The 25583-nt window shown below is 42.8% G+C and overlaps 1 protein-coding gene across 1 annotated transcript; it reads right to left on the reverse strand.

The window, feature by feature from the left end:
- Positions 1-5036: 5036 nt before the first annotated feature.
- On the reverse strand, positions 5037-7309 carry LOC146802519 (double-strand-break repair protein rad21-like protein 1). Its single transcript, XM_085620444.1, has one exon. The coding sequence runs from the start codon at positions 7262-7264 to the stop codon at positions 5534-5536; it is 1731 nt and encodes a 576-aa protein (XP_085476570.1). The 5' UTR covers positions 7265-7309; the 3' UTR covers positions 5037-5533.
- Between the last annotated feature and the right edge of the window lie 18274 nt (positions 7310-25583).

Below are 25583 nucleotides of genomic sequence, written 5' to 3' on the forward strand. Positions count from 1 at the left end.
TGTCCATCTAAAAAAGCTGTATGATATAATTTAAAGTTAGGGAATTGCACACCCCCATCAGTTTTTGGTTTAATTAATTTAGATAAGGCAATACAGGATGGTTTATTATTCCGCAGGAATTTAATACAGAGAGAGTGAAGCTGTTTACAATAGTAATTGGGAATTTTAAAGGGCAACATAGAAAGCAAAAAAAGAATGAGAGGAACAATCATCATTTTAATAGTGTCAAATATACCCCACCAAGATAGAAAAAGAGGGGACCAAGAATTAAATGAATTTTGAATCTTAAGTTGTAGTGCATTAAAAATGTGTAGAAGAGTGTGAGGGATAGTAGGGGAAAACCCTACACCCAGATATTTATTTTTAGAGGGACACCATTTGAAATTGGTGTCAGAAAACATGAATTGATAGCATATAGGGTTTAAAGGTAAGATCTCAGTTTTAGAAACATTTAAATTATAGCCAGATACTTAAGAGTATAAATCAATTTCCTGTAAGAAAGAAGGCAGAGAGGAAGAAGGTTTAGAGAGATATTTATTTTATTTATTTATTTATTTTTTGCATTTGTAATGCGCACAGATACCCACAAAGGGTTTCCCGGCGCCAGGGCTAAGAGGGCAAAACATAGAGGCAGTAACTTTCAAGGGCCACAATTATTTATTAAAAAGCCAAGTTTTAACGTTTTTCTTAAAACTGGCAAAATTCTCCTCCTTCCGTAAGGCTAAGGGGAGGGAATTCCAAAGAACTGGTCCCAGATGGGAGAAAGATTTCCCCCCCATTCGGGCCAGTTTGAATCTGGGAACCACGAAAGTTGCTCCATTTAAAGAACGGAGATTGCGTGCAGGAACATGAGGCCTAACCAATTTTTGCAGGTATTTTGGTGCAGTTCCTGCCCTGATCTTAAACATGTATGTCAGGGCTTTGAACCGAACTCGGTTCTCTACCCTCAACCAATGCAGGTTCCTCAGATGCTTCAAGATCCTTGCTGTCCTAGGAATCTTGCACAGCAACCTGGCTGCGGAGTTCTGGACCAGCTGCAATCTCCTGATCACGGCTAGATTGGAACCCAGGTATAAGATGTTACCGTAGTCAAGCCTAGATGTAATTAGTGCATTGACTACGGTCTTCTGGGTATCCTCAGGCAGCATCCAGATAATCTTCCTCAGCCATTTAAGGATCGTGAAGCAGACACCAGCGACTTTGTTGGCCTGCTGTTTCATTGATAATGAATCATCAATGCACACCCCCAAATTTCTAGCTTGGGTAGCCGGGGTGGGGAAGGCGCCCAAAGATGTTGGCCAGTGGGTGTCCTGCCACAGATCTTTATTTTTCCCCAGGAGAAGAATCTCTGTCTTCTCCCCATTTAACTTTAGCTGGTTCGTGGACATCCAGCTGAAGATTTCCTGGAGGCCTAGTTTCAGCACAGAGGGGGATGAAGATTCTGAGTTGGTAAGGGAAAAAATAATCTGATAGATAGATCAAGATATCACCTACATAAGCAGATAATTTGATTTTGTGGGATTTGTGTTGAAAACCAGTTATTAAGGGGTCGTGACAGATGCATTCAAGAAAAGGTTCAAGGCCGAAAATAAATAAAAGAGGGGAAAGTGGACAACCTTGTCTAGTATCTCTATGCAAATTAAAATATGGGAACAAAAGACCATTAACAGAAACAGATGCTCGAGGTTCTGAGTATAATAATTTGATAAATGAAATATATTTGGAATCAAAACCAAACCAATGAAGAGTTTTGAACATGAATGGCCAATTTATACGATCAAATGCTTTTTCTGCATCAAGGGATAATGCAGCTAGAGGATCAGGATACTTTTTCCCCAACTAATGAATATTAGAGAACATCCTAGCATTATCAGAAGTAAGTCGACCTCTGATAAAGCCGGATTGGTCAGGTTTGATTAGTAGGGGTATCATATCATCAAATCTAAAGGCAAGAATTTTCGCAAAAGTTTTACAACCATAATTAATCAATGAGATTGGACAATAATTTTGGCATAGGGTATGATATTAGTCTGGTTTACGGATGATTACAATAAGAGCATCTAAAAACGATCCTTGAGGTTTTGATTTAGCTAAGAAGGAATTCAAAAGTTCAAGTAGATGAGGAGTAAAAACTAGAAGAGAAAGAAGAAATTAGTTCAATAGAAAAACCGTCTGGACCAGGAGCCCTGGCCCTCCTCAAAGATTTAATGGCATCAAGGATCTCTTGAAGAGATATATACTTTTCAAGGAGAGTCATAGCATCCGGGACAGAGGGCTAGAGGGAAGATCATCAAAGAAAGACTGAGTGTCACAATCAGAGGGATGTGTATCATCCATATGTAGAGAGTGATAATAGTATTTGAAAGCATTAAGAATATCTGAATCAGAATAAAGTAGGTTATTAATGGCAGTGTTACAAATAGGACCAATGATTTTCTTTTCTGTTTTGATTTTTAAATAGTTGGCCAACATTTTACCTGCTTTATTTTGACCCCTGTGATATTTGGATTTTATTTTGAGTAGAATATAGCAAGCATCAATTGTAGCTACTTTATTTAGGTCTGATTTTGCCTTAATAAGGTCTCGGAGATGTGTGGGACAAGTAGCTGTAAAGAAAGAGTGTTCAAGAGTTTTAATATATTTGAGGGTAGAGAGATACTGGGAGTTCAATATTTTCTTATTTTTGGCCATGTAGACAATGGTGAAAGCTCTAAATGATGCCTTAAAGGCGTAACAGTTGTTGTGGATAGAAGTATCGCTAGATTTATTGAACAGAGAAAACTCATTTATGAAAGAAGGAGCCTCAGATATATAGGATTGGTCAGATAGGAGTGAGTTGTTAAATCTCCACCAGTCATGTTTGGAGTTGGTAAGGGGTAGATGAAATGATGAAGAGACAGGGGCATGGTCAGAAATAAAAATGGATCCAATTTCTGAAGATTGAACAGAGGGTAGTAGGGACTTTGAAACCAAAATATAATCAATGCGCGACATAGTATGGTGAACATTTGAGAACAATGTAAATTCATATCTATCAGGTTTGCAGGTCTTCCATACATCAAAAAGTCGACGAGAGGCAATAGCAGACTGGAATACTTTATGAGACTTATCAGGTTTGAATTTGCATTTTGATTTTCTTTCCAAAAAAGGATCTAGCCAATTGTTAAAGTCTCCAGCAACAATAGTGTTGGGATTGGAAATGGAGGATACTTTTAATTTGATTATATTCCAAAAATCAGGGTCAGGTTTAACTGGTCCATAAATATTTTAAAAAGTGATTGTTTTATTATGAATCTTGGCATGAAGTATTGCCCATCGTCCATCTGTGTCACATTCAGTAGATCAAATTTGAATTTTTAGAGATTTGTGACAATAGATTGGCACCCCCCCCTTACGGTTGCCCGCAGGTGAAAAAACAACCTGCCCCACACATTGGCGTTTAAGTTTAAGAGATTAAATATCATTACAGTGGGTTTCCTGCAAAAAATGAGTTTGACAATTTACCTTCGATAAATGAGAGAGTAACTTCTGACCTTTGACAGGGTGACCCTGACCACGAACGTTCCACGACACAACATTAAGCATCTATCACTTTAAAGATAATGGTACAGGAACAATGATGACACACTGTAGAAACAACAATGGAAATAAAAAGACACCATTTGTCAAGAACAAGGTAACACAAAAGAATGATAAAGAACATTAAAGGATGAAGAGAAAAAACCCATGTAAAGTTGTAAAAAGAGAAAGAAAATAAATAAAGTGATAAAAGGAAGAGGAAAGAAAGGGGTAACCAAAAAGGGAACACACGAAAAATGGGACAAATAGAAAGAAAAAGAGACAGATCAAGAACAAAAAGCCAGATCTGAAGCAAAACAAAAATAAGATGAGAAACGGTAATGTCGGTACTTAGAAACAAGAGCAACAGCGGAAAAAAAAGGAACAATTATATAATAGAAGTAATTCGGCCACAAAGCCCATGTTTGTTAAGCAAAACTGGGAAATAAAAAATAGCAAACAACAACAGGCCATGTAAAAGAAACAGTAATATTACGGCATTAAGAAGAGTGAGTATTTGTGCCCATATGTGTTCCAGTAATGGATTGTAAGAACAATCTTAACTTAGTCAGATTATCAAATGAGCGGGAAGCACCTTCATAAGTAATCTTACAGAGATAAGGATGAAGAATGCCATAACGAATATTCAGGGATCTCATTTGAGGACGAAGTGATAGAAATTCCTTATGTCTAGCATTGGTAACATTTGAAAGGTCCTGAGATATATCGATATTATGTCCAGACCAAACAAGACAACATTTCTCTCTAGCACACTTCAAAACATGCATTAGATTTGTGAATTCTAAAAATAGCATTATGATGCCACGTGGTCTAGTAGAGTGAAGTTGAGGGCGACCAAGACGATGTGCTTGTTGGATGTTTAAAGTTGTAAAGGACTGAAGATTCAGAAGGTTAGGCAAATATTTCTTTGAAAATGAGAGTAAGTCAGTGCCTTCAATGTTCTCTGGTAAACCATAAAGACGTAGTTTATTCCTCCTATTATGATTTTCCAGGTCCTCTGTGTGGAGTTTAAGCTTTTGTATTTCTTGCTCCAGCAGAGGAATTTTGAGTGCTACGTCCTGAATTTGGCCCACATGTTGTTCCATTTCAGTTATGTTGCCTTCCATATATATATATATTTTTTTTTTTCTTTTTTTTTTTTTTAGTATTTTATACATATAATTTAATATATAATTTAATGCTAAACACAAATGTACACTATTTATATTTTGGAGTTGAATAAAAAAAGAATGATGCAAGTTACATTTTAACGTTTCAGTAAAGTTGACTCAACACTGACAATGTTGTCCCAAGACAAATATAAAAAAAAAAGCACAAGATGGTCACTTGCTTTTTTGAAAGATGCCACATCTAAATGAAAATCAAACCTAGCAAATGAAACCATTACAGTGCTTCGTCTCTTTTTGTTCAATATAATTATAATACGTTTCATGTCTTGCCACGGGCTGTTGGTCATACTAAATCAGAAATAAGCCAACTGTAAGGTTTTGTGAATGCTGAAGTTAGCATCGACATTAAATGTAAATTATGAGAATGGGACAGTTTTATGTATTACAAGTGTCTACATCATCAGCTAACATACAAAGTGTCATTAGTTGTTTTCGGCTTTTACACGCTCTTTGCAGGTTTCAAAATTAGATGTATACATGCAGTATGGCGGTACTACTACTGGGGGACATTTATAGACAGCTGGAATTACAAGCTCTTTAACATACCTTTTACTCGCTATGGGTGAGGGACTGGAATAGCAGCAGTTCTTATCACGCTCTGAAGGCAGAGCTTTATATAAAAGTAAATCAAACCTTTAAAACGAGGATAAGACCAATCTTACTTCAGTGAAGGCTCAATAGATGAATAATGCACAAAAGGTACGTAAAAAAGGTGATGCAGTGTATGTAGGTTTATATTTATGACAATCCTGTACGTTGAAAGTGTTACTCTTTCTCCACGCTCATCAGACAGTGCTGAATCTTGGTCCTGGTGTGGCAATGATATCAGCGTAGGGAGCACGCTGCTCTAGCTCCAGGGCCAGACGTTTCTTGAGGACTAGGAAGCTGTAGAAGGTGGCGGAAGCTTGCTTACGGTTATGGCCCTCGCAGAGCTTCAGCAAACTGAACGATGTCACTCCTTTTTTGTTCATATCACGTAACATGCTTAATATTTGACTTGTTCTTTTGTTCCACCTTCTTTCCTCGTTGTCCTGTTCACACTCCATGGCATCCTCATAAATGCCAAGTGTTGGAGCTGATTCAGCAAAGTGCTTCTCCTTTTCTTGTTCTGCTGAGCTGATTAATAAAGAGGTGTCAGATATCCCAGTGTCAACGGGTTGTAGCATTTCACCAGCATTATTCAATTCATGAGCTTCGTCTGTCTGGACTTGCAATATTGGTGATTCAGCTACACTTGTCTTGCAAGTTTCTGACAGTTTAGATTCCTGAAGACGGCTTGACTCTTCTAAAATTGGCATATCTGGCAAATCCTGTTTTCTTAAATGTTCTCTTTCGGGTTCCAGTTCTTCTCCTCTGTTATGCTCTTTGAGACTATGTGGTATCAGACATCGAGTAAATAACGTTTGAAGCTTGGCATGAATCAGACTCTGTGACGGCCTGGACAAAAGGCTTTCCACGCCTCCAATCTCTTTCCAGATCATCAATTTCCTTGTAGGGGGTGCAATATCCACATTGGTGATTGTGTCAAGGTAATCAGTCAGCTGCTTTTTCATTGTATTGCTACTAAGTTCTTTCACCGTATCAACAAGAAGCTTCCTCTTTCTCTTGTTTTTTTTCTTTTCTACTGGAACAGTAGTATTAATAGGCTCAAGTGCAAATCCATCTTCTTCATTTGGAAGCAGAGTTGTTTCGTTTAACATTGTTGTTTTTTTTGCTGAAGCAGCAGGTGCAAGGACTTCTGATTCCATGGCATTGTTGTCATCCTCAATAGGTACAGGTGGTAAAGGAATCTCTTTGCTCATATCCATAACGCCTTCCATAAGTGTATCTTGTTCAGCATTCAGCAATTTATCAAGCATGTCGACAGCTACCCCTTCATCTCCAAATCCATCCAGATTAAATACTTCTCTGTCATTATCCGTAACTTCTTTATCGCCTGCAAGGCTTGCAGAACTGTTCTCAGGAAAAAGACTAGCTGCACTCATGCTTAGGCTGTCATCAAATATATTGTTGTGTCTCAATATTTCCGTCTCGTCACCAAAGCTACCATCATGCAGAATGTCTCCACCATAAGCTTCTCTAAGTGTGATATCTTCAACTTTGCTCTGATTCAATGCAAAGTGTTCGGCAACATCAATGGCATTTACGTCAGGAAGCTTCATTTCAAATTCATGAAACTCTTCAGGCAGGGTTATGGCATTGTAGGTGGCTTCCAGATTATCTCCAGGAAGATCAACTACACCTGGACGAAAAGCCATCTTCATTTTCAGAAACGCTTCACTACAATCAGCCAAAAGGTATTTTGCTTTTCTGTGGTAGATTCTTACAACTCCTAGTAGCAGGTGTCCAGATGTACGCAGAGCAATAGTGACCTTTGGTGAGAGTATCTTTTCAATAGTAGTCTCTAAATTGCATTCGAACACGTGAGCTTTGGTGAGCTTCTTATCCCAGTGAGCGGCCAGCCATATTTTAGCCAAGGGGCCACGCTTACTCATAAGCAAATGGGCATAAAACATCTTGACGGTTTTCTATACGGCTGCAAGCAACTCTTTTTAACAGCCCTCCGGTTTTCCCTCACGCTCCTCTGGAGAGGCGCTTCCGGTGTGCGTTGCCTTCCATATTAATCCATCTATCCTCAATTAATTGAAGTTTTTTGTTGCTGGCATTTACGAAAGGTTTGAGGGCACGTAGTTCGTCCAAGATTGCATCCAGGACAAGATTTGAAGGTGAGTGAACAGGAGATAGAGGATCATTTTTAGCCCTTTGAGGTTTAGTGCCAGAGACAGATGCTTTGGAAGAATTAAACAAGTCAATAGACATTTTGAGTGAATGTGACTGGTGTGAAGAGATCTTTTTGATGGTAATAAGCCTGCTCATACAATGAATGATAGGAAAGTATAAATACGACTAATAGTACAGGCACCACTAAGAGGTGAAAAGGCGTAGAAGGGAATCACCTGAGTAAGAAAGCTGTGAAAGGCACCACACAGCGCGTGTATCAGGTACACTCTTCCTCAAAAACCATCATAAAAGGTGTAATTAGACTTGACTCAGTGACAGTTTCTGACCAAAATATGTCCCAGGTCACATAAACTGAGTGCACCATATGAATACAATTCCAGGAGGAGTAAAACATAATAGGTATCAAACTCTTTTCTCATTAGTATTGTGGCAAAAATACCTTAAGAACCAACTGGTGCAGGTACGTTGTCAAAGTCAAGGTAAATGGGCTCCACAACTCAGGTTAGAAGAATAAGCCATGATTGAGGACAAGGTTGCAGAAAATGATGAGGTAATATCACAAAATAAGTTCACTTAAAGATAATTAGCAGCTTGAAGACACAGAGTTGAGACTCTCACGGATGGCCACTCAAAATGGCGGCCGCCCGCGTGTGAGAAGATTCGACATCACGGCAAAAGAAGGTGAAAGCAGGGCTCCGTGGGTCCCAATCTTTTTCAGCAGTACACGGTGAACATTAGGCATCAGGGACCCACCTTGTAAGCTTCAATGAAGGTCTAAATGTGGCTGAAAGTGAGGAAAGCAGCTCTGTGTAGAACAGAGCTCAGAACAATGCCGCCATCTCGATTCGGCGCTCAAGCCATGCCCCCCAAGTGCCTTCTTGCTTGGTTCATTGTTAACGGGTTTGATTGAAGGCCCTCAAAGAAGTTCCCCAACCCGCTCCAAAGGACTGGAAATCAAATCAATTGTCTCATATTTAGCCTGAGTTGATTAGATAGTATCACATGTAGGTACAGGCTTCTGGTCAATAATAGATCTCAGTTCAAGACCCTTTCCATCGTTCATTTGTTTTTCCATCGCCAACACTATTCAAGTGCCTGAGAATTTACTGGCCTTGTGTTTAGCTAAGCAGAAAAGGATAGGCAGCTGAACTCAACATATTCATGGTTTTGACCTCTAGGCTGCTGCTTCTTTCCCTTTCAGCTTTGAGAAAGAGTTAATAAAATTCGAAAGATGCCTAAAAATTCACCTTATCTGCCGCTTGAGGACATGGAGTCGAGACTCTCACGGAGCGCAACTCAAAATGGCGTTTGCCGGCGAGTGAGGAGATCCGACATTGCGACAAAAGAAGGTGAAATTAGGGCTCCTTGGGTCCCAATCTTTTTCAGCAGTATGCTGTGAACATTAGGCGTCAGGGAACCTCCTTTTAAGCTTCAAGGAAGTTCTAAATATGGCCGAAACCAAGGAAAGCAGCACTGATTAGAACGGAGCTGAGAACAACGCCACCATCTTGATTCGGTGCTCAAGCCACGCCCTGTCATTTAAAGAATTAATCTGCTGGGAGACAGACATTGCCGGTAGGGGGCACCGGAGCTTATTTTTGGGATCAATAATTATTTCTCATAATGAGAGTCTGACCTAGTGCAAGAGCGAGAACGTCAGAAAAGGGAGAACGAAAGAGAAAGACACACATCAAAAAACATAACGAATGAAGAGAGATCTTGTGAAAAAGAACCTGCAAAAGTGAGATAATGATTCCCGAATGGTAGAATGGTGGGACAGAAAGGCATGAGTTATGGAATCCGGTCTAGATAGTCTTGGTGTTCGCAACCCTGGTGTTTGCAACTGCAGAGAGTATAGACCTACAAAATACTTTAGGTCCCTGCATGTCTTAGGCACCCCTCGAAATTCTGTGCTGCTACAATGCATGTCAGAGCCTTTACTGAGTAGCAAGTGGGTGACAGATGTCTTGTACAGCAAGTAATGACAGTGTGACAGCTATGGCTTTAATCTGGAAACTTAAGATTTGGACACTCAAATGAACCATGAGATAGGTTTATGGCTCTCTTGAAAGAGCTGTTTTAAGGCTTGGGCAAAGTTGGCAATTTCACAGCGCCCCACGTTTCAAGGGCCCCCCTGATAAAGTGATGCTGAGAATCCCACAATTTCTACAATAAACATCTGATGTTTTAGGTCTGGCTACAGACCACACAACAGATTTAACACACACACATATCACATACAGACAGCGAATTTGGAACAGCCTTCTTCAACGATTTGCTTGTTTGGGTGAGCCTCTTTCTCAGAATTGGTTCAATGTGTTGTCCATCACTTTTTGAATCAGGCCATGGCGATTTTAGCGATGTTTAAAATTTCTATATATATTGAAAAAAATTATTTCTGGCCCATTTCTCCAGATGTTCATACAAGTACAGTAATGTGAATTATTCAAATTGTGGGTAGGGTGAGCACATGTTTATGTTCATTTACCCAGATTTTTGGGAACTGCAGAAGGCGGTAAAAAAATGAATATCTGCACTGAAAATGTGCTTTTGTGGTTGTCAAGATGTGCCCACTTTGTCTACCACAACATCGCGTATCCAGCTTCAGAAGAGACTGTCCCTTGCCTGTTAGTAAAAAACACCACTGCTCTGCTTTTTTCCATCCCTGTGTCCAGTGGCAGTTCCTCCGCTAAGGTGGAGGAGCATCACCCCACGGCTCAAAATAAAAATAAAATGATAACCTATCATTATTATCATTTTATTTTTCCTATTGAAGTCAGTGGCTCCTGGGGCGCAGCAGGGCTGGCCAGAGCAGGGAGAGGAGTGGTTTGCACTCCTTAAGTGGCCATAACCCTCTTGGGCCGGCCAAACAGTCTTTCACACTTTGCATCTTCCCCACCAGGCTTGCTTCACACAGCCTGGTGAGGAACATGCAAAGCCTCCCAGTCCCTGTCTGAGTGCTGAACCAGGGAACTCAGACCAATCACAACTGACTGGAAGAATAAAACGGAGAAGAGGGGGCAGCCGGCCATCTCAGGTAAGTTTTTTTTTTTCATTTGCTTAAAGCCCCCTCGCCCCACCACTCCTGATCAGTAGCAGCCACTGTTGTCTGGGTCAGCCCTTAAGCCCAGCTGAAATGACCCATTGCACAGCTGGTCTTGTACTGTATGCCTTTCTCAATGGCTGGTAAAAGGAATGCACAGTCTGGGGACAGTAAGAGTCCAAGCTCAGGGTGGCAGCTGCAGGATTCAATGGAGTACTCTCAGTGTTGAAGTGAGCTACCCAGCAGTACATGACTTGTTTGCTCTTGCCACATTACTTCTGCAGCCATTCTCATTCCTCAGGGCAAATTCAGGGGAATCTAAGAGGAGAGCAGGGGAGCTGGGAGCATGAATGCTTTATGAGTGGGAGGAGTCCTGTCCCATTCATTTGGTTGTCAATATCCCAGAAACCTTTGCTCTTCTGTTTGGTGCCACACATTCAGGCCTGCCTGTCAAGTGCCATGAATGTTCAATTCGGCCTCAAGTCTAGATTTTATTTTCATCTCCCAATCGCTGTGCAGAGGACGTCTATCTATAACTGTGAATGGTTTTTCAGATCATGCTCTTGTGATGTTAGAACTCCAGGTTGATTATAATCTGAGTTTAACCTCTAGAATGATTTTCAATACAACCCTTCTTTTGGACTCAAAGTTTAAAGAGGCAGATTGGGTGTTTATAAACTACATTTTTTAAAACAATCTACTACGGGCATGCTTTTTGTAGTCTGGAAGACATTTAAAGGATGTTTCAGGAGAGAGGTAATCTCTTACAATGCTAATGTCAATAAAAAGAGGATAATTTAACAACAAGAAGCACTTGGTAGAGCAACTCATGCTATTGCCATATCATATCAGCCCTATTATACTTTGGTGCTATCCCAGACTAGACAAAATCTGATATTTTTTCCCGCTGAGCAACTTTCAAACACAACAAAAATGTTCCGAAGAAAGCCAGCATGTAGGTAAGATTTTGCCCTGGATTACCAAAAAAAACGAAACCTAAGAACAACACAATAACATAAATCCTAGACACTAAGCTTATTATTTTTGCCCCTCAAAGTAATCTCATCCAGAGGTGTTCTTCAATCACTATAAATCTGTTCATTAGTCCTCTGAAATGACCTCTCAAGAAGATATTATTAACACATTGAAAAAATATGTCTTTCAAAATTGTTGCATGATTAACAAGAAACATTGGTCATTTATTTTACCGCATCTGAGATTAAGAAAGTTCTTGAGAGTATAGCAAACTCTAAAGCAGGCACCAGTGATAGGATACCGATTGAGGCTTCTAAGGAGTTTTTCCTCAACATAAAGTTATTTTTCTTGAACTTTATTCTCAATCATTGAGAGGACAAAAAAATCTGTTTTAATTTCGGAAGCCATTGTTGTAAGTTTTTTTTTTTAAAGGGAAGCTATTGCTTTATCCTAATTCTTACAGACACATTAGTTTACTCAATGCTGATTACAAGCTTTTTACCGAATTAATGGTCAACTGTGTCACTCCTTTTTCTCAAAACGTCATCAATTGTGTTCAGAATGGCTTTTTTCAATATAGGTCCATATTCATTAATACAAGTTTTTGATTCAGGTAATTGATGATTTTTTGGGTTAACAATCATTAAGCTGCAGTCGTTATGATGGATACAGAGAAATCCTTCAACCTAGTAAACTGTACGTCACTTTTTCATGTTTTTAAGGGTTTGATTTCCCTATTCTTGTGCTGCAATTATAATAGATTCAAAAGAAGTGGGACAAACAGAATCTCTTGGGGAACCCAACAGTATTGCCAAATGTCTCCTATTTTGTTTTTGATTTTCATTAGCTATTTCAATTCATGGCTCTCATTTTACCTCCCCTTTTCGGTATGTCCAAACTGAAAACTGTTTGCTGACGATATAATACTATCGGGGATATTCACAAGGAAGTGGCGGAGAGAGACGTTAACCTTCTTGGCTTAACGCCTCTCTCTGCCACTTCAGAAAAGCAAGGCTGCACCATATTCACAAGGACATGGTGCAGCCTTGCTTTTCCCCCTGTGATGGTGCTAAGTTTCACAACTTAGCGCCAAAGCAGGCACCCTTGCACCAGAGTGCAAGGGTGTCTGCAAGCAGGGAGGTTTGTTTATGTACAGGAAGGTGTCCCTTCCTGCACATAAACAAGCAAAAAATGCCAGTTTGTAACTTACATGTGTGCTGCTTCACGCAGCACAAAACGGCATTTTTAAAAAAAAGGTTGGTTTATGCACAGGTACAGATACTTTCCTGCACATAAACAAACCATGGCATTTGCATTTTTCATGTGTGCTGCACAAGGCAGCACGCATGGAAAATGCAAAAACGAGGAGAAATAAAGCACTTCCCCTCATACCATCAACTTAAGACCAAGGTTTTCCTCTTCTTAAGTTTGGCATTAGCTCCTATTTACGCTGCCCTTGTGAATAGAGGGCAACGTAAATATCCATCAGTGTTGCGGTGGAATGCCCACCACAACACCCACTGCACGCCCCTTTCACACTAAACACAGCGTGAAAGGGGTCTATTCACAAGGCAGTGTTAAGCCACGCTAAGTGGCTTAACGCTGCCTTGTGAATAAGGCGAGGCCCCTATCGCCACCACGTCACTGAAAGTGACGTTGTGGTGGCGATAGGGGCTTGTGAATATGCCCCTTTATTTCGTAGCAGAGGAATTTAGTATTCAAAGAGCATTTCAAAACATTTATGAATTTACTTTAATTGTTGGCTATAAGATCAATCAAGTCTGACATTGTCCTATTCAATCAATCTTCTGCTGATCTCCTCCTTAAAGGAGCGATTTTCTACCACTGGTCCCATTCGGGATCTAAGGATTTATGTCACTTCGTACCATTCGGGTATATTTTTTTAGCAATGGCAACTACTCCTTCAGTCAATTATGGGTATGGGTGCCTTGGTTACACAGTGCTCTTCCATCTATTCCCAGTCATTGTTTTAGATCCAAGGGCGATTTGAAGGATGGTTGTTACATGTCTTTTTCTCCTGCGCCTCTCTTTGTTTCTTTTGGAATCATCTATTTGATTTTATAAGCCTCTGGTTTAATAGAACGATCATACTGGATTCATATACAACTCTTTTTGACCTTTTAAATAATCATACTGCCATATTTATGCATTTATATATGTTTCCTAATACTCCAACTTTGGAAATCTCCAGGGTCACAATCATTCAAACAATGGCAGTCATAAATTAATCGGGTCGGATTGCTAAGAATGTATTTATACCAAAAGACATTATCATGTTTTTAAATTCCAACACATTTGGCCATTTTTTCAATGCAGGAGGTAAGGTCGGTTTGTATGCCTGCTCAGTTTCTATGCAAAAGCAAACAGTTGATGGACGGGATGCAGAACAAATCAAAACATTCACCACCGGTCAAGGGATCTGGGTTAAATCCATCATTCTTTTGCTCACCACGCCATCCCAGGTTAGACCCAGCCATATGCAAATCAGTCTTGACCCTGTGCCTCATGGGAACAGTCCAGCCCAAACCCCCAAGCCAGGTCCTCCCTGGATGGGAAACAAGTATACTAGGACCGGTTTAGGGGTTTCACCCCTCATCAGCCAGAAAAGCTTGAATCCAGTGGCACAGAGAGCCCAGGACCCACGTCTGGACATACCAGGAGCGCTTAAGGCGAGAAAGCCCTGGTTTGGCAATTCTGGCTGGACTGTTCCCGTGGGGTACAGGGTCAAGACTGATTTGCATATGGCCAGGTCTAAACTGGGGTGGCATGGTGAGCAGAATGATGATGGATTTAACCCAGATCTCTTGACTGGGGGTGAATGTTTTGATTTGTTCTGCATTCCATCCATCTATTGTGTGTGTCTTTTGCTTTCTCGCCAGGTATGCCCAGTCGTGGGTTCCAGGCTCACTGTACCACTGGATTCAAGCTATCCTGGCTGAAGAGGGGTGAAACCTGGAAATCGGTCCTATTATGCTTGTTTTCGGTCCAGGGAGGACCTGGCTTGGCAATTCGGGCTGGACTGTTCCCATGAGGCACAGGGTCAAGACTGATTTTCATATGGCCAGGTCTAAACTGGGGTGGCATGGTGAGCAGAATAATGATGGATTTTACCCAGGTCTCTTGACTGGGGTTGAATGTTTTGATTTGTTCTGCATTCCATCCATCTATTGTGTATCTTTTGCGAGCGCGGAATATATGGGCATTTTGTATTTCCATGTATTTATTCAAGTACATTGTAGCAAACTCTTCAAATAAATAATGAATTATTGGGGATATGTCTCTTGATTTTAAGAAGGCATTCTCTAAAGAAAAAAAAAACTCCTGGGGTATGCCAGTTTGACCACCTGAAAAGTCGAAATTTTAAGGTCCATGGTAAATCCATTGACCTTGTAAGCCCTGCCGCAACGAGTAGCAGAAAACACTGAGAGAAATTCCAGGAAAAAACTACCAGTAGAATCGGATCTAGAGGCAATGATATTTCCAACTTGGCCCATTAAATCCAGGAACTAGCCCAAAATTATGATTTTTTTCCTAGTCAAACAGGATCAAAAACACTGAACAGTATTATCATAGCTGATATTTAATAACTTGCATTATGGGTCTAGATTACATGCCGAAATACCACATGCATGGAGACACCATGCTACCAGGAAACTACTCAACAAGACAGGAAATATGTAATTTTTGCTTACTGTCAGATTCTATGACTGATTCATATAAACACTATACTGGATGAATCCGTTTCAATTCCTCATTTAAAAAGACATACTGTCCAAGTATTGATCCTTCCTTCTAGTCAAAGTAAGGGGATTACACAGCTAAAATAACCCCTGCTCACCCTCTTGGTAGCTTGGCACTAGCTTTTATGCTTATCTCAGAGGCAATGTGTTAAGCAGTTGTACATAAACACACAGTAACACAGTAAAACACTACAAATGGACACAATACCAGTTTAGAAAAAAAACAATCTTTTTCTAAATAAAACAAGACAAAAACGAAAAAAATTCAACAAACATAAGCAAAGATATCACTTTTAATAGGTTAATGATAGTTCACTGGTAGAAAACTATTGGTGTATCACTTTTAGCACAAAGTACCTGGGAAGAATGAAAACCAAAGAGGAAATCAGGTGCTGGGGAGGTGATTTGCCGGAAAAGCAAAGCAATGTGTTGGTTCCTCACTCTCAGGGAAGGTGATATGTAGGTTTGTTATTCATGGGGAAGGTCATTCATCAGTTCTGTGCTCCAGGGGAGGTGATGTGTCGGTTCCTTAATGCTAGGCAGGGGAGGTGATGCATCGGTTCCTTACTGTGAGAGAAGGTGATGTGTAGGTTTCTTACTCCGAGGGGAGGTGATGGGTCAGTTTGTTACTGCAAGGGATGTGATGTGTTGGTTCTCTCGACTCATGGGCTCGGTTCCTTACTAAAGCCCAGCATCACCTACTTAATTGGGATGCCATTCGTCTTGCGCAGCGGACGCGTGCAGCAGTGAGAAAGAACTCTTCATTGTTAGATCAGGAGTGCCTAGTACAGGGCTCCTCAACCCGCACTTGCACTGCTTTTACTAATCTACTTTTAAAATGCTTTTAAAACGCGCTCACTTTTATTTGTTCCCACACAACTGTATGCTTGTCACCTCAAATATTCAGCACTTACCGCATCCTAACCTATGTGCATTTCCCCGGTCCACCGCTGAGTGGAGGGAATTTTAGGCACAAGAGGAACTGATTGCTACTTCTAGCACACCCAGGCAAGTCAGCTGACCAGCAGCTGACCCTCCCCACCTACTTAATTAGGATGCCATTTGCCTCGCACACATCCACATCTTAGAAGCTACAGCCTTCAATCCCTCCTTAACCTTAAAGGACGAACAGCTGCAAGTTGCAAGCTGCCAGCATTCTTGGAATGTAGCTGCCAAACACAACACTTACCTACGCTGTGGGTTCCACTTCCAAACTAAAATCACTGAACCTGAGCCCCACACTAAGAACATTGAGCAAAGCATGTACCTTTTAAACTGTAGATCACTCCCCAAACACTCCACCGAAATTGCCCTGCTCCTAGAAAAACTTAAACCAGATGCTCTCTTTTTGACAGAGACCTGGCTCAACGCAGAATCTGAACCAGATCTTATCCAAGCCCTCCCTCACGGATATCACATCCACAGAGAGGACCGCAAAATGGGTAGAGGAGGAGGCCTAGCGATTATGTTGAAGGACCTCTTCAGTTGCCGCTGTCTCCCTAACCTGGTACCAGACTGCGAAAGTTTATCTTTCGCCATGGATTTCTCCCCCACCAGTACCTTCTCTGGGCTACTCATCTATCGCCCAGCCGGGACCCTGGGACATTTTCTCAATGCCCTCCCCTCTATCATAGCGTATCTGGCATGTGTACCATCTAACTTTTCACTATTAGGGGATCTTAATATCCATCTTGATGATGCCTCCGACCACACCACCAAGGAACTGACTATGAGCTTCTCTGCACTACAACTTAAACAGTTGCTATTCGAACCCACCCACATCAAAGGCCACTTACTCAACCCTGTTTTTAGGTATTGTGCACAACTCACAAAGTGAATCCCCTCCCCGCTCCCTTGGACTGATCACTTCCTGATCCCTCTCTTCTGGGCCAACCCCGATTTCCACTTTCCCACCAACAGGATTACTCGCAAGGATCGTAACTGGTCAAAACGTCCCCTGGAACTCTGATGCCGGCCCTGGAAGCTTCCAGACCTTCTAGTAACCCCAATCCCATCGTAGCTAATGAGGAATACAATAGCTGGATCCATAACTCCTTAGACGCTGTGCTCCCCCTGAAATGCTCTGAAACAAAACGTAGTGGCACAACCCCCCCATGGTATTTTCCCAAATTGCAGGAACTAAAACGATATTGTAAAAAGCTAGAGAGAAAATGGCGATTACTCCCCTACCAGCAAAACCGTGTATAGGGAAGCAATAAAAACCTATAAAGATTAAATTAAAGCCTCTCAAGCAATCTTCTATGAAGAAAAAATTAAGGAAGCTGCTTCTTCCCCCAAGGAAATTTATCGAATTGCTAAAACTCTCCTCAAACTTCCCCAGAAACCTCCTAACCCAATTGATGCCAAAACCCGCTGTAACAATCTGGCAGAATTATTTCTACAGAAAATACAAATACAAAAAATATATACCTCCTGGCCACTATCGTAAGCTCAGGACCGGAACCCTAAGCCACTCTGGATTTTCTCCCTCTTCTTGATCCCATTATACTAAACTCTATCATGCACAAGGTGAAATCTGTCTCCCCCCTTGACCCGGCACCCCCACACGTCCTGCTGCCGGCCATAAGAAACATTCTTTCAACTACCCTTGACCTGCTCAATGCCTCCATCTCCTCTGGCATTGTTCCCCCACCTTGGAAGTGTGCTATGGTCAAGGCTATCCTACAGAAGCCCAACCTTAACCAAGATAATCCCAGCAATTATCTGCCAATCTCCCTTCTACCATGGCTGAGCAAGATCTTGAAGAAACATGTTAAATCGGTACTGGTTGAATTCCTGGAAAGTAATCACCGACTTGATCTCTCCCAGACAGGGTTTCGTCCTATGCATGGAACCGAGGAGGCCAGGCTAATCCTCGATCAGGGAGGCTCCATGGCAATTATCACCCTCGATTTAAGTGCCGTGTTCGACACTGTAAACCACAACATATTGATACACCGACTTACCAACTTAGGTGTGTCAGGAAATGTCATCACCTGGTTTAGATCCTTCTTAGCTGACCGCTCCTTCCATGTTTTCGAGGGCGATTATGCCTCTTCTAGCCTGCCGCTTAGTTGTGGCGTGCCTAAGGGCTCCTTCCTGAGCCCCACACTATTCAATGTATATATGAGCCCTCTAGCTGAGCTTGTCTGTCCTTTCGGCATAAAAATCATCACTTATGCCGATGACACTCAGCTAGTGGTGGCCCTTAACCACCCGAACTTCTCCCCATCCAATCTGAGTAGCTGTCTAGAGGAGGTGGCAAACTGGATGACACTTTCCTGTTTAAAATTGAATGGAGAAAAAACTGAGCTCATGCTCTTAGGACACACTCTCTGGTTCAATGCAATCTTACTGTGGCCTATCTGTCTCGGCCCCACCCCAGCTCCAAAAAAACACAATAAAAGGCTTGGGCGTCTGGCTGGACCACTCCCTCAATTTCAACCATCAAGCAGCGAAGCTATCAGCCTCCTGTTATGGTCTACTCAGGCTACTATGGAAAATCCTTCCCCAGCTCCCATTTCAGGCAAGACAAATCATGGTCCAGGGCCTTATTATATCACGCCTGAATTATGGGAATGCCCTTTACTTAGGGGCCCCTCAATCTACTACCTGCAAACTCCAGATTATCCAAAACTGTGCAGCACGCACACTCCTTCAAATTCCCCGCTGGCACTCTACCAATCCAGGATTAAAGAGCCTGCATTCAGGGAACGAATTCAATTCAAGGCCCTCTGCATTGCTCACAGGGCGTTCTGGAAGACTGGCCCGGCCATCAGCCAATCACTGATCACCCCTTACTAACCTACCAGACAGCTCCGATCAGCCTCCTCCTTCGTTGCCCTCGTCCCCAAAATCAAGAGACCAAGATGCGGTGGCCGCTCCTTTTCCTATTACTCAGCAAAACTGTGGAACTCTCTTCCCCTCCACCTGCGAGCAGAGCACAACCTACTGCCTTTCTTCAAACTCCTAAAAACTTTCCTTTTCAACAAACCTTTATAGACCCTAGCAACTTCCTTGCCTGCGTTTGTCTGCAGCGCTAGGTCGCCTCAGGGCAGCTACCACGCTTTACAAACATTCTTTTCATTTCATTTAATTAATGCAGACTTGGCACACAGGTGAGTTGTGTGGAAAATCCAGGTGTTCTAGGGTCAATGGAGTGGTGGTGAGACAGGAGCTGTGTTGATTTTCTCAGCTGTGATGCATCTACGCTTCAGCCACACAGATGGGCCTGCGTTGGAGTCAGAGCGGGTGTCTCGGACATTGGAGACATGGTGCTCGGGACTTGGACAACAGAAGCCTTGGAGCCACACGACAGGTGCAGCATCGATTCTTCGGCTGGTTATATTTGTTTTCTAAAGTGCTCAAATACCCAGAGGCGTCTTGGCGCTGTCCTGTAAAATTACAGGTGCAGGATGTGGCTCTCAGAGAGAAGAATGTACAGGCATTTTTATAGCCAGGTCTTTAACAATTTTCGTAAAGGTCAGCATATTGGGGTCTTCCTTGATATACAGGGGGAGGTTGTTCCAGGCTTTTGTGGCTCCCAATACAATGGGCTAGCCTCCCCAGGTTGCCCGCCTAAACCTGGAGGGCATCGCTGATTTCGCTGTGGCTGAACGTAAAGTCCAGCCAGGGGTATATCGTGCAAAGCTCTGTTGAACAAAAGACGGCCCTGACCATGTAGTGCTTTGTAGGCGATGCAAAGTACTTTAAAAGTCATTCTAGGTCTGACAGGGAGTCAATGTAATTGTCTTATAGCCTTTGAGGCTGAATGATAATTGGGGATTTTAAACAGAAGCCGAGCAGCTGCATTCTGAAGAGTTTGTAGTCTATTTATTAACTTGGTTGGCAAAGAAAATATACCATTACAGTAGTCCAATTTTGTCATGATCAGGGATGTCATAAGAGTTTTTTGAGGATGACATGGAAAGAAAGGTAGTAACTTCTTAATGGTCCTCAAGGTATAAAAAGTTGATGACATCACTTAGCTAATGTGACCAGAAAAGGATAGCTTATTATCCATCCAGACCCCCAGATTGCGAGCCTTCTTTTCTGGCGATGGTAGAGGGCCAAGGTCCTGTGGCCAACATAATGGGGTCCAAAAGGAGATGTGGCCTCCGAACAGTAATACTTCCGTCCTTGCGGAGTTAAGCTTCAGATAGTTCTTATCCATCCATAGTTTGACAGCCTGCATGCAGCTACTGAACCTAAGGCCTGTGTCGTGATCGACTTTTGCCATCGAGACAACAATCTGCATGTCTTCTGCATATGACATTAGGGAAATTCCGAAACATTTTATGAAGTCAGCCAGTGGGAAGACATATACATTATAAAAGGGTTGGGCTAAGCGCAGAGCCCTGTGGGACCCCACACAGAAGTGAGAAAGGGTTTAAAGAAAAAGGGTCCCAATTGACCTTCTGCTCAGGATCCTCGAGCAATGTTTTCATTACTGTCTAAGCTGTGCCCGTGATCCCTAGTTTAGCAAGACGATCCAACAGCAGTCCGTGATTAATGGTATTGAAGGTGGCTAAGAGGTCAAGCAGGACCAGAGCCTCTCCCTTTCCCTGGTCCACTGCCATTCTGATCTCTTCACCTTGATTAGAGCTGATTCTGTGCTGTGTCCATTATGGAAACCAAATTGAGTGGGATCTAGAAAATTAATCTGTTGGATGTATTCCATGAGGTGGGAATTCATTATTTTTTCAATTATTTTTGCTGGAAGGTTGAGGCGCGAAATTGGGCAATAGCTATTATGATCTTTGGGATACAGTGTAGCCTTATTCAGAAGTAAGAGCATTGAAGTTTTTTTTCCAGGAAGTAGGAAAAGTACCTAGGCTGGACATAAGTTGAAAAATCGAGGTAAGGACTAGAGCAATAGTGTCCGCCACTATCTTTACCACTCTGGGAGCAATAGTGTCCGCCACTATCTTTACCACTCTGGGTGGGCATGGATCATGCCAGGAATTGGACTTTGAGCAATAAAGAGAGTTAGCGACCCCCTCATTACTAGGTGGAATAAACTCACTGAAAGTTTCCAGTGATGTTGGTTGAAATTGAGAGACAGGATCTGAGAATGTAGATGACGTAACTGAGGTAAATCCCTTGTGCATCATTTCTACTTTCTGTAAAAAGAAGTCAGCCAGCGTATCACAGAAGGATTGACTGGTTACCCTCCGTCTATTTTTTACTGTTGTAAGTCTAGTGGCAGTCTTGAATAGTTATTTTGTGGAAATGTTTGCTTCATCTATATTTTTGGTATAGGATGATGTCTTCTCTTTCCTAATTAAGGCCTTATAGACTGTTAGACAATATTTATATTTATTTTTTCACTTTCACTATACTCAGTCCTCCATAACTTTTACTGTCTCCTGCAAGCTTGTTTTTGTGTTCTTAATAGGAGGCAAGCACACACAAGGCCTTGGAGGACCTTGGTAAGCAGGATGATGAAAACAGAACCCAGTCCTTTCACTCTCCAAGACAGAAGCAGCAAGCAGCAGTCCAGCACAACAGAGCAGAGTGGCAGTTCCCCTCTTACTGCTTCTGTAGTTCTTCTTCTTGACAGAATCTCTCCTTAGCCCAGAAGTGTTCTTAAGTTCTGGGGGTCACAGCACCAGTACTACTGCCCTTGAAGTAGGTATACTTCAAAGTCAAAGTCTTTGCAGTGCACAAGATCCTGCCTTTCCCTTACCTGACTCCAAACACACTACAGGGGGGAGACAGCTTTGTGTGGAGACAGTCACAGCCCCATGCAGGCACTCGGGCCACGCTTTCAGGCTCAAGGTCCATCTGATCTCCCTGACTGCCTCCAATTAACCGAGTGGTCACTCAGGTAGACACACTGTCTCCAAGTGTGACCTGCGTTCAACCTCACTCCAAAGGCAATTCTCCAGGTCATTACCTAGTATGCAATCAGCAGGCATGGATGGACTCACAGCTACCCTCAAGGAACCTGAGACCCCACCATTCAAAGGGAACCTGCAACACCTTACACTGGTGCTCAGGGTTGTCCACTGCAACTATTTGTTGAAACACATTAGGGACCACCTGCTCTTCAGACACAAGGGGACACCTGACAGTAGTGAAGCTAGTTCCTGTGTCTCTCAGAGCCTGCACCTTCCGCACATTGATGGTCACCCTCTGCCTGTACTTCTTAGTGTTTTTTAGGCACAAGGGTTCTATGGACCATCTCACTGTGAGACAAAGGTCATCTCAGCTGGCTTCCACCCTTCTCCTGGAATCAAGTTCTCCCCAAGTGCTACACTGGCCAACACATGTGACTCCCCACCTGTGGGTGGCTAAGCCCGCTTGGAGCACTTGGGATCCCCTTTCATGTGACCCTCCTGATTACATGCATAGCACCTTCGGGATCCCCTCGCTGCGGGTTCCTTGTAGAGTTCAATGGTTTCTTATCAATTGGGGGTGTGACTCCTAACCCTGGGAACTAGATTGGGGCCCTTTACAGGACTCCCTATGTTTACCCTTGTCTCCCCACTCTTCTGATGGTGACCCTGCCATCCTTGGTTGAGTTTACTTCATACCTCTTGTGGTCCTGGTGTTCATCCAGCGGTACGCCACCTGAGCAACCTAGGGTCAGTCAGTTTGCTGTCAATCAGGTGCTGGTGCAGCTCTGGAAAACAAACACTATACAAGTGCTCCAATGCAATCAAATTGTACAGGCCCACGTAGTCCATTACCTTACTGCCCTGCACCCAAACCTCCAGCGCTCTACAAAAAGAATCTACACATTCAAGCCAAAGTTAGGAATCAGGCTTCATGTATATCCTACACTTTACCTTGTACTGCTGTGGGGTGGGACCATATCTAGTGATCAGGGAATCCTTCATGGCAGAGTAGGTGAGACCCTGGGGTGGCTCCAGGGCTGTCAAAGTATCCCTCCCCGCTACCTCAAAGTGCTTCTAGAGCCCCACCGTCCAGTGTATATCTTATACCCCCGAAACTACTTGTGTATGTCATCCTCCCCTCAGACTGCAGTGGACTTGCACTGCCACCATTTGCACTGAACTGTGCCTGTTTGAGCTTGACGTCTAGCTCCTTCAAACTTAGCTCATGAGCAAAAAGCTATTTATTTTTTTCCAGAGCTAGGGTCTTATCATTTTCCTTCCTTTCACTCTCCAATCTCCTGCTATCACTTTTAAATTTGAGCTTCCTGAGCTCCGGCTCATGCTCTGCGGCCCTTTGTCTGTCTTTCAGCTCCTCTAGAGACAAAACTTTTGAAGAGACACTGCTGCCTGCCTGCCCTGGGGGTACCTCTCCTCCAGGCAGGTCCAGAGCCAATAATACATCCTGATGCAGATGTAGCTCCCCCACCTCTTCCATAGGATCCTCTGAATGCCAACTCACATTCCTGGCTGCTACTCAGGCCCTCAGCACTTTTTGTTGCTCCTCTTTCTTGGTAAGGCCTTTAACTGAGATTTTAAAATTATTGCAGATGGATTTCAATTGCTGCACATTGCAGATGTCAAGCCTTTCCTCCTCAAGCACCAACTCGAAAGATGCAATTGAAGAGGCTCTAGACCCAAGCATGATGATGTGGAAAGTTCAAAGAGTTGCATAAAAAACTAAAAAAAGCTAGAAGATCGAAGGAAAAACAATACGTGGTCACTAGTCGTCTGCGATATGGTAGAAGTGTACACCAATCACTGTATGTCAGGCACAAATACACGTCCTATCCTCACCGCTGACCACCAGTGTTAGAAATGGGGTCTCTAGTTGGCAGTGGCTTGCACCCTGTCCAAATAAGGACCCTTCCTTCTAGTCAGGGTAAGGGGATTACACCGCTAAGCTAACCCCTGCTCACCCCCTTCGTAGTCTGGCATAAGCAGTCAGGCCTATCTCTGAGGCAATGTGTGAAGCAGTTGCACGTAAACACACAGTAACACAGTGAAAACTCTACAAATGGACAGTACACCAGTTTAGAAAAATAGAAAATCTTTATTTAAATAAAACAAGACCACCACGACAAAAATCAAACATATGTAGGCAAAGATATAACTTTGAAAAGGTTCAAGATAGTTCAATCATAGAAAAGTATGGATGTGTCACTTTTAGCACAAAGAACCTGGGATGCGTGAAAATCAAACACAAAAATAGGTGCAGAGGATGTGAGGCACGGGAAAAGCAAAGTGATGCGTTGGTTCCTTACTCTCAGGGAAGGTGATACATCTGTTCATTATTCACAGGGATGGTGATGCGTTGGCTTCTTGTTCCATGGTAGGTGATGTGTCTGTTCCTTACTGCTAGTCTGGAAAAGTGATGTGTCGGTTCCTTACTGTTAGAGGAGGTGATACATCAATTTATTTCAGCGAGGAGAAGTGAGGAGCCATTTCTCCGGGCACATGGCATCAATTCCTTGCTGAATCCCAGTGTCAATGAAGATTTAGCGGACAGGTGCATTGCATGGAAAACCCAAGTGCACTAGAGTCGAAGTGGCGGCGGCAAACCAGGTGCAGCCTCAATTCTCCCAGTGATGCATTGAATCTTCAGCCGCACAGCAGAGCCTGCATTGGAGTCAGAGCGGGTGTCTCGGATGTCAGAGACATGGTGTTTGGAATTCAGGCTCCGGCAATCTTGGAGCCACACAACAAGTGCTGTGTCGATTGCTTGGCCACATCGTCACGATGCATTGGTTTTTCAACTGCACAGCAAGCCTGTGGCTGGAAAAACAGGCACCGAAGACCGGTGTGTGGCTTTTCTTTCTTTCTTGCAGCACACCTCCATGCAGAGGAAATCAGGAGCCGCAGGTGTAGTCTTTAATGGCCCTGAGACTTCTTAACAGAATGCAAGCACAAGCAAGCCCTTGGAGAACTTTGGTACGCAGGATGATAATAACAGAGTCCTGTCCTTTCAGCCTCCAAGACACAAGCAGCAAGCAGAAGGCCAGCACAACATAGCAACCAGCGAGTGGTAATTTCCCTCCTACAGTTTCTCCAGCTCTTCTTCTTGGCAGAATCTCCTCTTAGTCCAGAAGTATTCCAAAGTTCTGGGGGTCACAGCTCCAGTATGTATGCCAATTTCTGCCTTTGAAGTAAGCATACTACAAAAGGAAAGACTTTGTAGTGCACAAGACCCTGCCTTTTCCTGACCTGGCTCCAAACACACTCCAGGGACTGGAGCCAGCTTTGTGTTGGGACAGGCACAGCCCTATACAGGCTTCAGTGACAATTCCTCACGCCACTCTAGCTCAGGAAGACCCATCAGCCTGGTGATGGGCAGTCAGGATATGCAAGGCACACCTCAGCTCCCTTTGTGGGACTGTCTAGAGTGAATGCTCAAGCAAACCAACTGTCAGTCTAA

This window comes from Triturus cristatus, chromosome 8 (genome assembly GCF_964204655.1).
Source record: "Triturus cristatus chromosome 8, aTriCri1.1, whole genome shotgun sequence".
NCBI lineage: Eukaryota > Metazoa > Chordata > Amphibia > Caudata > Salamandridae > Triturus > Triturus cristatus.